The sequence below is a fragment of the Numenius arquata genome, unplaced genomic scaffold (genome assembly GCF_964106895.1).
Source record: "Numenius arquata unplaced genomic scaffold, bNumArq3.hap1.1 HAP1_SCAFFOLD_98, whole genome shotgun sequence".
Classification (NCBI taxonomy): Eukaryota; Metazoa; Chordata; class Aves; order Charadriiformes; family Scolopacidae; genus Numenius; species Numenius arquata.
The window spans coordinates 160,066-173,597 of NW_027415797.1; the positions used below are offsets into that span (position 1 = coordinate 160,066).

The 13,532-nt window shown below is 51.9% G+C and overlaps 1 protein-coding gene across 1 annotated transcript; it reads left to right on the top strand.

The window, feature by feature from the left end:
- The first annotated feature begins 8,693 nt into the window (after positions 1-8,693).
- LOC141478984 (olfactory receptor 14J1-like) lies at positions 8,694-9,611 on the top strand. The gene has a single exon (XM_074167915.1). The coding sequence runs from the start codon at positions 8,694-8,696 to the stop codon at positions 9,609-9,611; it is 918 nt and encodes a 305-aa protein (XP_074024016.1).
- The last annotated feature ends 3,921 nt before the right edge of the window (positions 9,612-13,532 follow it).

Sequence of the window (13,532 nt, forward strand, 5' to 3'; positions counted from 1 at the left end):
AGCTGTGATCCTGCCCAGAAGAACCATTGTACATCGAGCAGTTCGTGCTGGGCTGGGCTGTACGTACAGAGTGGCCTTCACCCCTGGGCTGTGCTGCACAGATGCCTTGGCCACAGGACAACCTCAGCAGCACATTGTCACACAGGAGCCTGCAGAAAGGTCCCAGTCTGTACCAGACATTCTGCCTCCCGCGTGGCCCTCCCTGTACCCGGCACTGCTGCAGGAAGTTCTCATGGAAACGTCCTGTCTGTTTGACTGTCGAGATGATGAATAGTGTTGTTTCCTTGTAAGAAAATCCTGGAGTGGTTTGAATGACCAAAAGAGGAGACTGTCTGCTATGGAGGGGGTCTGCATGGTTGTCTGCATGGTTTGCCGCATTTGGGTCGAAGGCCCATTCAATGCTACACCTCCTGGGGTTCTCACCATCGAAACAGACATGAGATTTGTGAGAAACACCAGCTCACGATTAGAATTTGATAGAGAACAAAGTCGCCGAAGCAAAGATAAAAAAATTACAAATTTATTATACGAAACAGTGCTGAATGTGGTGCGTCTCAAAGCAGAGGCACACCTCATCTTTCAGCTTTTAGGTATTTATACCCTATCCCGGCCGCCGGAGTTTCTGTCTCTCTTCTCGTTGGTTGAGAAGTTGGAGCTCACATTCTTCCCGACCGCCTGACCCGTTACAGGTTCAGTTCACACCTTTTCACCTTACAGGGCATACACACACCTCCCCTACGAAATCATTATCCTAAACACGCCTTTGATTAGTTGATTACGCTACAAGTTATTTCACGGTCTTTCTACCATCTACTGTCCAGTGTTAGTAATTACAAGCACTCTGGTGGTCGTTTACTTCCTCAGGTGGTCGTATCCTCCTCTTCATCAGCTGCCCTCTAGATGACCTTAGTCCACTCAGCGGTCTTCACAGCCCCCTCATCAGTTTTACTGTCCAGGCCTGGTTTCTTTGGCCTTATCGATACTCCCCTATCTTCTGGGTTCCTGTATTGAAGGCCACATGCCAGTCTGTTTCTCTTTACCTGGATAACGTTCTGTAAACAAGGATCCCTTGACAGACCCAGGGCAGTTCTAAGGATTAGTTGGGTGCCATTGATTAGATTCTACTATCACTAAGCCTCCTTTCTTAGTGCAGACACACTAACAAACATATATCCATTTGCTGAAGCAAAACTTAACCCGTTTCTCACAGTTCACCCCCTTTTCATTCATTACTTTTTTGCTGAAGCTCATAACCTTCTTCCCATTTATTTAATAATAACTGTAACCTCTCATTTTGTTCTTCCTTCTGGTGGTCCCTTTTCCTTAGGACCAGAATTCTCTGTGGTGTAACATCTTGATTCGAGCCCTTCGCATCTGGTAGACTGGTCACTTGCATTCCTTCTACCACACTAGAAATCCATCTCACTGCACAAGGAATAAAGCAAGGTATGAACAGCAGCCCAGTAGTAGCACATAACGAAATGAAGCCCACCTTTTTCCACCAAGATACTCCAAAAAAGTTATCCCACCAGTTGGCCTCTATCATAGACTTCCATTTTGCATTTTTGCACCAGGACACGTGCTAGTCTTCTGATGTTCGTTGCTAGATCTCTCACAGCTTGCCCGTTATCATCAATTTGAAGACAACATTCTGAAGTGTTAAACTTGCCACATACCCCCCCTTCTTCTGCTAGTAGGTAGCCTAATGCCAATCTATTCTGGTACATTGCAGTTCGCATCTGTGTTTGTTGGGCCGCTATTAATTCTAATGCTGAGGCGGTCTGATTGGTAATTACTTTGAGTACGGCTTGCAACCTAATTATTCTATCGAGCATATAAACAGGTGTTCGATATCCCCAGCTACCATCTTGTAGAGTCTGACATAAAGGGTCTTGACTTGCATATTCAAACTGCATCGGGAGACATTCAGGATCAATATTGACTGGAGATTGCTGATATCACCCCACGTGTAAGAAAAAAAATAGATAAAATATTAGAAAGAAGAAATAGTTTCTTATTTTTTAGTATTGTGATACTGTCACTTCTGAAATCCCGATCACTAACTGCATAAGAACCGAGGGATTCCTGAAAACTGCCCAGAGGCTTGGCTTGTTAGGGCGTTTTCCATGTTAATGAGCCAAGTTCCTGAACTGCAGATCCTGAAAGACTGAACAAGCATCTGGAGAAGTAACAGTGGGCAGCAAACCTCCAAGTTCCTGAGGGTGTCAGCAGGCCCCACCGAGGGCCATCACCAGAGAGACCCTGGAGGGAAGGAGCAGGCAAATTTCCATCCCTGGGGACTGGTGAAGCAGAAAGGCAGAAGCACTGGTTACAGGTAGAAAACCACACGTGGGGATGGCTCTGAAAACCTTGGATGCATTTAGTTGATCAAGAGAGCAAAGCCCTGACCCCTGTCCCCTGGGAAAGGGGATTCTTCCCTCATGGGAGTCTCAGGGCTTTTCCTGGGGCAGGGAGAGGTGGGGCTGTGCAAAGCGGGGTGCAGGACAGCAGTGGGACACCCCCCAGCCTCTGTGGAGGTGAGGAGGTAAGGACGCACTGGGGACTTAAGGAACTGCTGTCCTCTTGTGGGCCTCAGCGGCAGAGACAGCAGCCATAGCCAAGAGGACAAGGATGTCAGTTCTGTTGATGATGTTGTTCTTGGTTCTGACCCCATCAAGGCCCTTGGTTGTCCCCACCACAGGCTGTCCTCCGCTGTCCTGCGACTGTGCCTGCTTCCTTGCAGACTTCAACTCCCCCCCTGGTTCCTCACATCACTCTGACCCAGGATCTCCCACGCTTTACTGGTGTCTCCCTGTCCTCACTGGCTGTGTCTTCAAACACAAAGACTTCTGAGTAATTGCCGGTGCCTGTGAGGTTTCCACAACTGATCCAGCTTCTTCCAAGGCCCTGCTAATGCTCCCCCAGCTCCCAAGATGTCCTGGCCTCCAGACTTGCTTGAATCCTCACTCCATATCCCAGCACGGAACGGCACACGTACCTTCTGCTGCTGCCTCAAATTGAAGAATCAACCTGCTTCAATTCAACATGACCCCACCTCACCCATGGTATTTCAGATCTTTTCCTACCTCTAACACACCTATTGCTACCCATACATTGCTCTCTCTGCACTCCCCTGTGGTGCACAAACCCTTCCCTCTTCCCCAGCAGTGCTGGGCAGTCTTCAGGAACCACCTTTTCGAAGCAGAGGAGCCAGCAATTCCACTCTGCCATAACTCCAGCAAGCTGGGCAGGAGACCAGCTTGGCTGAAGAGGGAACGCCTCGTGAAGTTCAGGAGAAAAAGAAATGCTTCAGTCTCTGGAAGCAGGGTCAGGCTTCGCAGGAAGATTACAGAGCTGTGGTTCGTGTATGCAGGGAGAAGGCAGGAAAGGCCAAAGCTCAATTAGAGTTGAAACTGGCCAGTGTTGTCTCAGAAAACAAGAAGGGCTTTTTAAAGTATGCTAATAGCAAGGGGAGGTCAAAAGAAAGCATTGGACCAATACTTGTTGAAGATGGTCATCTGACTAATAGGGATGAAGAGAAAGCAGAGGCATGCCATGCTTTTTTGGCCTCGGTCTTTAATAATGCAGCTAGAGCTTGGGCTGCCCGGTCCCCTGAGTCGGAGGAGCTCGGCTGTGGGAACAGAGACTGTCCATTTGTGGACACTGAAATCATGAGGCACCAACTGGATCAGATTAATGTTCACAAGTCCACGGGGCCTGATGGGATTCACCCCAGAGCACTGAAGGAGCTGGTGAATGTGATGGCAGGACCCCTGTCGATCACCTACCAAATGTTTTGGGAGTCAGGAGAGGTCCCCCCTGACTGGGACGTAGCCATTGCTATTCCAATTTACACAGAGGGTGTGAGGGAAGACCCAGGGAGCTATAGACGTGTTAGTCTAAGCTCAGTTCCTGGAAAAATTTATGGAGAAAGTTATACTGGGTCCTATTGAAAGGCACTTAAAGAACAGTCAATATGGGTTCACAAAGGGAAAGCCCTGCCTAACTAATTTGATATCCTTCTATGATAAGGTCACCCCCCCATTGGATGAAGGGAAAGCAGTGGATGTAGATTTTCTGGATTTTAGTAAGGCTTTTGATACTGTCCCTCACAGCATCCTTCTAGACGAGCTTCTGGGTTGATCACTGGGTGAAGAAGCGGCTGAAGGGCAGAGCTCAAAGGGTTGCAGTGAATAGGGCTACCAGTGGTGCTCCTCAGGGTTCAATTCTAGGGCCGGTTCTATCCAATACGTTTATCAGCGATCTGGACGCAGGAGTTGAATGCACCGTGAGCAAGTCTGCTGATGATCCCAAACTGGGCGTTGCTATTGACCCTCTTGTGGGACAAGATGCCTTGCAGAGAGATCTAGAGAGATTGGAGCACTGGCCGATGATTGATGTGATGAAATTTAACACGTCCAAATGCCAGATCCTTCGCCTAGGACGGAGTATTGCCGGGCACAAGTATAAATTGGGAGAGGAGTGGCTGGAGAGCTGCCCTGCAGAAAGGGATCTGGGGTGCTGGTTGGCAGCAGGAGTCCCAGCAGGAGTCCCTGGGAGTCAGCAGGGAGCCCTGGCAGCCAAGAGGGCAAACCACACCCTGGGGGGACATCAAACACAGTAGAACCAGCCGGTCGAGAGAGGGGATTATCCCACTGCATTCAGTGTTGGTGTGGCCTCACCTTGAATAGCTTGTGCTGTTCAAGGCCCCACCATTTAAGAAGGATGTGAAGGTCTTTGAAAGCGTCCAGAGGAGGGCATTAAAGCTGGTGAAAGGGCTGGAAGGCACGATGAGGATCGGCTGAGGACTTTGGGCTTGTCTAGTTTGGGCAAAAGGAGGCAGAAGGATGACCTCCTTGTTCTCTACAGTCCCCTGAGGTGGGGAAGTGGAGAGGGAGGTGCTGGTCTCTTCTCCCTGGGAACCAGGGATAGGACGCGTGGGAATGGTTCAAAGCTGGAGCAGGGGAGGTTTAGAGTGGACATCCAGAAGCTTTCCTTTACCGAGAGGGTGGTCAAACACTGGAACAGGCTTCCCAGAGAGGTGGTTGATGCCCCAAGCCTGGCAGTGATTAAGAGGCATTTGGAAATGCCTTTAAATACAGACTTTAACTTTTGACCAGCCCTGAATTGGCTGGGCAGTTGGACTAGATGATTGATGTAGGTCCTTCCAATTGAAATATTCTATTCTATTCTATTCTATTCTATTTGATTCCCAAGTTGTCAGAACCCTTCGATCCTGCCCCACCACTTCATGTCTGAGCTTGCTCAAGTAACCCCTGACTTGCCCCACATCCACTGCTGGTTGTTCTCCTCCAGAGTCCTGCTTCAAGGAACACAGGCCTGGGAGACCTTATGGCTGAAGACAAAGAGGACAAAGAGGACCTCAGACACATCTGCACCTTCTCTGACAAAATTCAGCAGTAGCCACACCTGTAAAGAGGAAATGAAATGTCCCTGAGGAGAGCAAACCCTTCGGACCAGAGAGACGCAGGGCTGGACTGCGCGGCCCTGGCAGGAGAGGGCTTTGCTGCCTGTGGTGTCTCTGCAGCCCTGGAGGGCCTGTGGTGCAGGTGAAGCTGATCTCCAGGAAGGACAAGGTGCTCTTGAAAATGTCCTTGGCTACGGACAACCTGTGATCCAACACTGTGAAAACCATTGCTCTGCTCCTTGATTGCATCATCAAAGGGATGACTAAAGGATGCGGGAGCAGCACTGCCAGCATCTACTGGATGGAGAAGGGAAAGGACTTGATCCCCTGCGGTTGCTTTAATGTGATGATGTGGCTGCTCTGAATGGGGACGGTGTTCCTGCAAGTCCTGTGCTGTCCCTGCTGGCTGCGTGCTGCTGTGCTGGAGAGCCCTGGCACCTCAGGCAGCACCACAGGATGGAGTCAACCTCCAAATTGAGCAGCTGCCCTGAGTTAGGTGAGGCCTTGGAGGGGTGTCTCTGAGAAACCTGCCCTCACTGCCCCTGGAGAGCTGGTAAATGCAGCTGGTGGAGAAGAGAGAGGCTTAGCTCTCCTGATGGCAATGACTCCGTTCTCTCAGAGGAATAGCTCTATGGGCTGCCCTGGACACAATGAGCAGGATCAGCTTCATGGCCCTAAATGGGGACATCTGCTGTCACTTCAGCTGGCCAAAGGCATGCTCCACCAGCCTCCGAAATGATGAGCCCAGGTGCTGCCCAGTCCTTCTGAATGTTTCCATCAGTTATCTGCAAGTGTCTTGGACCACCTCTGGCACCTCAAATGCCACCTGTGGTTTGCATGGGTACAGGAGGTAGAGGAGATTCCTCCCTTTCACTGCCTGGGTGTCCTGTCTCACAGTGACCTCAAGAAGAGGTCATTCTTGGACCTAACTCTGTCTCTGAGAGGGGAAATGCCACTGCTGGAAAGAAGTGTCTCTCCCCAGCGGAAGAAATAAACATCATTAATGACTTCAGTTGGTTTCAGAGTCAGTTGCCCTGGAGCCCCAGGGACATCTGTGAGGGAGCCCAGAGGGGCCAGAGGAAGCGCTGCCTTGGGCTGTTGCTCTGCTGCTGAGCTGGGCCGGGCTCCTGGGATGGAGGGAGCTCCTGGCCATGGGGCAGCGCGGCAGAGAGACAGCTCTGCCCAGGAGCAGCTCCTCTGCCAAGCGCAGCAGGGCTGAGGGCACTGCCTGCAGGCACCGAGGGGAGACAAGAGATGTGAGAGAGAGGTAAAGGCAGGCTGGGGTGGTGAGTGAGAGCTCACCAGGGGGAGAAATCTTCCCAGGCTTTGACACGGTAAGTCTCTGGCTGCAGGGCAATGCAGCTGAGTTCCTGGAAGCGTCTCCTAGACCTGGCACATGCCACGACCGATAGGACCTGTCGGGAAGGTTCTGCTGGGTTTTCTGGTGTGGAGGAGGAGGACATGCTTCAGAGAAGGCCTTGGGCATCAGAAGCGTGAAGCCGCGTGTGCAAACAGGGCTGCCCAGGGCTGTCCATCAGAGCGGGGACCCTACACCCCAGGGCACTGTGTGCTGGGAAGGGATTCTGCTGCTGCCAGGGTCAGCTGTAGCCTGCCCGGGGAGTGTGGGGAGAAGCTGTGGGTGGAAGGAGTGACCACCACAACGGTAGGGTAGGGACGAGCAGGTGAGGGCACGGTGCCTCTGCTGTCAAGAGAGTGCTGCACGGGTCAGGGCTTCTCACAGGTTAAGCTCTTCCTCGTGACATTTCTAAGGGGACTTCTCAGGAAGCACATTCACTCAGCAGCATCTTCCCCTTTGCAGCCGCATCAGGTTTTGTGTGATCTGCTCTTTAGCCCCTGCACACGCAGAGATGCCCCTGGGAGGTGTTTGCAGGCAGAGGTGGGCGCCCAGCGGGTGGGATGGGGTTTGTGAGCACTGGCAGGAGTTGAGCTGGGGACAGGGAGACGGCTCCTGGCAGCAGAGACATGGGCAGGGAGTGAGAGGGAGCTGCTGCCAGAAAGGCTGGGGAAGGGGATGTGGGCACCTCCCTGCTGTCCCTGCAGCACAGACACCTTCCCCTGAGCAGCTCCTCCCTGGTCTCCTTTCCCAGCCCAGGCAGAGCCTCTGTCCTCAGGCCCATGGGGTCTTGGCTGCGCATCACCCCTGCGGCAGCCAGAGCCCAGGAAAGGGCAAACCCCTGATTTCCATCTTGTTTGTGTGTCCCTCCTCCCTTGGCCAGGAGCATTGTGGCATTTCACTGCCGTCCCCTCCTGCCTGTGCTGCCCTGGTTCTCACCATTGGCTTTCCTGAGTCAGTGCCGGGGGTGGGGGTCGGGGGCGGCAGATTCAGCTCCTGTTCAGACTCCCATCCTTTGGGTCCTGCTCTACAGACGTGTCTAGGGGAGAAACGTGCCCAAGTCTCCTCCAGGCCAGCTCAGGACATTCAGCTTTTTCCCTGGGGTGTCCTGTGGGGCTGCAGGGTGCCCTCCAGAATTATCTCTGTGCTGCCCAGGATGCCCATGGAGAAGACATCTGGGTGCTGAGGCCGTGGAAATGCTGCTGGGCAGCGTTAGATGGGCCACTGCAGTGATCCCTCTGTGTCCCAGTCTGGGAGGGGAGAGATGAGAAAGGGCGAGGAGTCTGTGAATCTGCTCTTTGAACCTGGATTCCTCTGCTCTCTGCAGCGTCCTCTTTCTTTTTAGGGGGACATCGGAGTGTGACCCTCCTCCAGGTCCAAGCTGCCAACACAGGGCAGCTGAGAACAGGACCGATGGGCAGAGCAGCTCTCCTCTCTCTGCACTACGGGACAGTCCCTTTGCTGCTCGGGACCCACAGGATTTCACTTGGAATGCATTAGAAATGTGAAGGATTTCAAGCATCCAAACCCACTCCTAAACGTGGCAGGTGAATCTAGAACACATTAAACAAAACAAAATCCCCTCAGCTCAGTTCTGCAGCTGGGAAAATTGCAGGGAACAGAGACAAAAAGTTCTTTGATGTCTCACAAGTACATTTAATTTGAGATCAACCTGTGGCACAGCCAGAAGGACTCCTCAGTTTCCCATTCCGGAGTCCCTGCTCCCAATGGCACCCTCATCCAGCAAAAGCCAGGGCTCAAGTGAGGGAGCTGCAGAGAGGTCTTCCTGAAAAGAGAGAGCCTGAGTGGGGGGTTGCAATGAGACATGCAATCAGTTTTGCTCAGAGAAGTCAGGGTGAACTTTGTACTGCCTTTTCCTTCTCAACAGATAACCACAGCCAGTGGTAGCAAATGCCCAACAGCAGCTCCATCACCCAGTTCCTCCTCCTGGGATTCACAGACACACGGGAGCTGCAGCTCTTGCATTTCGGGCTCTTCCTGGGCATCTACCTGGCTGCCCTCCTGGGAAACGCACTCATCATCACCGCCATCGCCTGTGACCACCGCCTCCACACCCCCATGTACTTCTTCCTCCTCAACCTCTCCGTTCTTGACCTGGGCTCCATCTCCACCACTGTCCCTAAATCCATGGCCAATTCCCTGTGGGATACCAGGGCCATCTCCTACTGGGGATGTGCTGCACAGCTCTTCTTTTTTTTCTTTTGCATTGGTGCAGAGTTTTATCTTCTCACTGTCATGTCCTACGACCGCTACGTTGCCATCTGCCAACCCCTGCACTACAGGACCCTCCTGGGCAGCAGAGCTTGTGTCCACATGGCAGCAGCTGCCTGGGGCAGTGGGTTTCTCAATGCTCTCCTGCACACGGCCAATACATTTTCCCTACCCCTGTGCCAGGGAAATGTCCTGGACCAGTTCTTCTGTGAAATCCCCCAGATCCTCAAGCTCTGCTGCTCACACTCCTACCTCAGGGAAGTTGGGCTTCTTGTGGTCAGTGCCTGTTCAGGCTTAGGCTGTTTTCTTTTCATTGTGGTGTCCTATGTGCAGATCTTCAGGGCCGTGCTGAGGATCCCCTCTGAGCAGGGACGGCACAAAGCCTTTTCCACGTGCCTCCCTCACCTGGCCGTGGTCTCCCTGTTTCTCAGCACTGCAGTGTTTGCCCACCTGAAGCCCCCCTCCATCTCCTCCCAAGTTCTAGACCTGGTGGTGGCTGTTCTGTACTCGGTGGTGCCTCCAGCAGTGAACCCCCTCATCTACAGCATGAGGAACCAGGAGCTCAAAGGTGCAGTGTGGAAACTGATGACCAGATGATTTTCAGAAACAATAAGCTGTTTTCTTTTACAAATCACTGTTAATGTAACTCATTATATGTCAAGCTCATGTACTGTAGTTTATGTTAGTTTTAATTCTGTGTTTAGGCCTTTGTTTGGCTTTTGTTGGTTTTTTTTTTGCTTTACTTTGTATAATGTTTTCTACCAAAAAAACCAACTTGTTTTGCTGATTCGAATTATGTATTTTTCCAAATTTGTGAAATCTACATACTGTATAAATGAGGACCTGCTCTCTCTGTGGATTAAAATAAAATATAAAACCATCCAGCGACCTGTTGCCCGAAATCCTTCCTCTCAGGCTTTCTCTGGAGCTGCAGGGCAATGCCTGTGAGCAGAGGTGGAGGGGAAAGAGTCCGAGCACAGCAGCTCTGTCAGCGAGCACCAACCTTGGTCTTTTCCAGCTTGTGCTCTTTCACTCCCACGCTCTCCTTCTGAGCCCTTGCCTTGCTATGGAGCCCGAGTGCTCTGGCAGCTCATCCTCCTGCTGTGGGGCAGCCCTGGACCACAGGTCGGGACAGGCACTGGGCAATTCCCTTCCAGAGCTGAACTCCCTAACTAGCACCAGCCACACAAACCAAAAAATAAAGAAACCAAACACCAAAAACGAAACCGAAACCACACAAAACAAACACCCACAACCACACAGCACACCCACCCACAAACAGGCACAACCCAAGAATCTCGGGCACTAGAGCATGCCCTGAAGTGCCATGGCTACACGTTCCTTAAATACCTCCAGGGATGGTGACTCCACCACCTCCCTGGGCAGGCTGTTCCAGGGCCTGACCACTCTCTCACTCAAGTAATTCTTCCTAATATCTAATCTAAACCTCCCCTGCTCCAACTTCAGACCATTTCCTCTGGTCCTGTCATTATTCCCTTGGGAGAAGAGGCCAACACCCACCTCTCTACACCCTCCTTTCAGGGAGTTGTAGAGGGCAATGAGGTCTCCCCTCAGCCTCCTCTTCTCCAAACTAAACATGCCCAGTTCCCTCAGCCTCTGCTCGTATGACTTGTTCTCCAGACCCCTCACCAGCTTGGTGGCTCTCCTCTGGACACGCTCCAGCAGCTCCATGTCCTTCCTGTAGTGAGGGGCCCAGAACTGAACACAGCACTCGAGGTGAGGCCTCACCAGTGCCCAGTCCAGAGGCACCATCACTGCCCTCCTCCTGCTGGCCACGCTGTTCCTGATACAGGCCAGGATGCCGTTGGCCTTCTTGGCCACCTGGGCACACTGCTGGCTCATGTTAAGCTGGTTGTCCACCATCATCCCCAGGTCCTTTTCTGCTGGCAGCTTTCCAGCCACTCTTCCCATAGCTTGTAGCGTTGCCTGGGGTTGTTGTGACCAAAATGCAGGACCCATCACTTGGCCTTATTAAACCTCATTCCATGGGCCTTGACCCAATGATCCAACCTGTCCAGGTCCCTCTGTAGAGCCTGCCGACCCTCAAGCAGATCAACACTCCCACCTGGTTTGATGTCATCTGCAAACTTACTGACGGTGCACTCAATCCCCTTATCCAGATCATCAATAAAGATATTAAACAAGACTGGCCCCAAAACTGAGCCCTGAGGGACACCACTGGTGACCGGCCGCCAACTGCATTTCACCCCATTAATCACAACTCTCTGGGCACGGCCATCCAGCCAGGTTTTACCCAGTAAAAAGTACACTTGTCTATGCCATGATTCGCCAGCTTCTCCAGGAGAACGCTGTGGGGGACTCACCAAAGTCCAGGTAGACAACGTCCACAGCCTTCCCCGCATGGAGAAGGCGGGTCCCATGGTCATAGAAAGAGATCAAGTTGGTTAAGCAGGTCCTCCCTTTCATAAACCCATGCTGGCTGGCCCTGATCCCTCGGCTGCCCTGCACTTGCCGTGAGAGCTCACTCAAGATGATCCTCTCCATGATCTTTCCCGGTACTGAGGTCAGGCTGACAGGCCTAGAGATTCCCGGATCCTCCTTCCGGCCCTTCTTGTAGATGGGTGTCACATTGGCCACCCTCCAGTCATCTGGTACCTCTCCTGTTGACCAGGATTGTTGATAGATAATGGAGAGAGGCTTGGTGAGCTCTCCCGCCAGCTCCCTGAGTACCCTTGGGTTAATTCCATCAGGCCCCATAGACTTACGCGTGTCCAGGTGCATAGGCAAATCATTAACTACTTCCTCCTGCATTACGGGGGGGTTGTTCTGCTCTCCATCCTTATCTTCCAGCCCAGGAGGCTGTACACCCTGGTGGTAGCTGGTCTGACTATTGAAGACAGAGGCAAAGAAGGCATTAAGTATCTCAGCCTTCTCCTCGTCCTTGGTCGCAATGTTTCCCCCCTCATCCAGGAAGGGATGGAGATTCTCCCTGATTCTCTTTTTGTTGACGTATTTACAAAAACTTTTTTTGTTGTCCCTTATATTAATGGCCAGGTTGAGTTCCAGCTGGGCTTTTGCCTTCCTAATTTTTTCTCTGTGTAACCTAACAAGATCTCTGTACTCCTCCTGAGTTGCCTGTCCCTTCATCCAAAGGTGGTAAACCTTCCTTTTTTCCCCTAAGTCCCATCAAAAGCTCTTTGTTCATCCAGGCTGGCCATTTTCCCCACTCTTTAATTTTGCGCTTCATGGTGACAGCCTGCTCCTGGGCTTTTAGGATTTCCTTCTTGAAGAGCATCCAGCCCTCCTGGACCCCTTTGCCCTGCAGGATTCTCTCCCAAGGGACCCTCCCAACCAGGGTTCTGAACAGGCTAAAGTCCGCCCTCCGGAAGTCCAAGGCGGAGGTTTTGCTCACCCCCTTCCTTACCTCACTAAGAATTGAAAACTTGACCATTTCATGATTGCTAAGACCAAGACGTCCTCCGACCTCCACATCTCCCACTAGTCCTTCTTTGTTTGTGAAAAGTAGGTCTAGTGAGGCGCCTCCCCTGGTAGGCTCTCCTACCAGTTGTGTCAGGAAGTTATCTTCCATACACTCAAGGAACCTCCTAGACTGCCTGCTCTCTGATGGATTGTATTGCCGGCAGATATCCAGTAGGTTGAAGTCCCCAACCAGAACAAGGGCTGGCAATTGCGAGACTTCAGCCAGACGCTTACAGAACACTTCATCAACCTGCTCATCCTGGTTGGGTGGTCTATAACAGACTCCCAGCACAAAATCCCCCTTGTTAGCCTTCCCCTTCATCCTTACCCATAAACACTCAACTTCATCGTCACTGGAATCAAGCTCTATACAGTCAAACACTCCCGAATGTACAGAGCCACATCCCCGTCTCTCCTTCCTTGCCTATTCCTTCTGAGGAGCTTATAGCCACTCATCGCAACATTCCAGTCGTGACCGTCGTCCCACCGCGTTTCTGTGATGGCAACTACGTCATAGCTGTCCTGCTGCACAATGGCTTCCAGCTCATCCTGTTTGTTGCCCATCCTACGTGCATTAGCGTAGATGCACTTGAGCTGGGCTCCCCATTTCACCCCCATCCTTGCCCCTTTACCCCCAGGCTCATTACCAGTGGGCCCGGTTTTATCCCCTTCCCCCTTCACTTCTAGTTTAAAGCTCTGTCCATGAGCTTTGTTAACTCCTGGCCTAGTACCCTTTTCCCCTTTCGGGAGAGGGTTTTCCCATTGTTCGCAATCAGAAATTTCTAAACGTCTATCCCTTTGCTCAAATGAAATGGCAGAGCGAGAGTCCTCACTAGTCCAGCATCCTTCAAGCCCTGGCGTGCTTCCCTTGGGTTTAATCCTGACAGGCCCAGTTATTTCCCCTTCCCCCCTCATATCAAATTTAAAGCCCTGTCAATGAGCCCTGCTAACTCCTGCCCCAAAATTCTTTTCCCCCTCTGGGATAGGTGCATCCCACCTGCCACCAGCAGGTGCTGATGTTCATCCTGAGTCAGGGTGCCTCTAGCAAGAGCATCA

Bases quoted from the DNA above. Each gene is read 5' to 3' on its own strand.
- LOC141478984 (XM_074167915.1), top strand. From the start codon at position 8,694: ATGCCCAACAGCAGCTCCATCACCCAGTTCCTCCTCCTGGGATTCACA.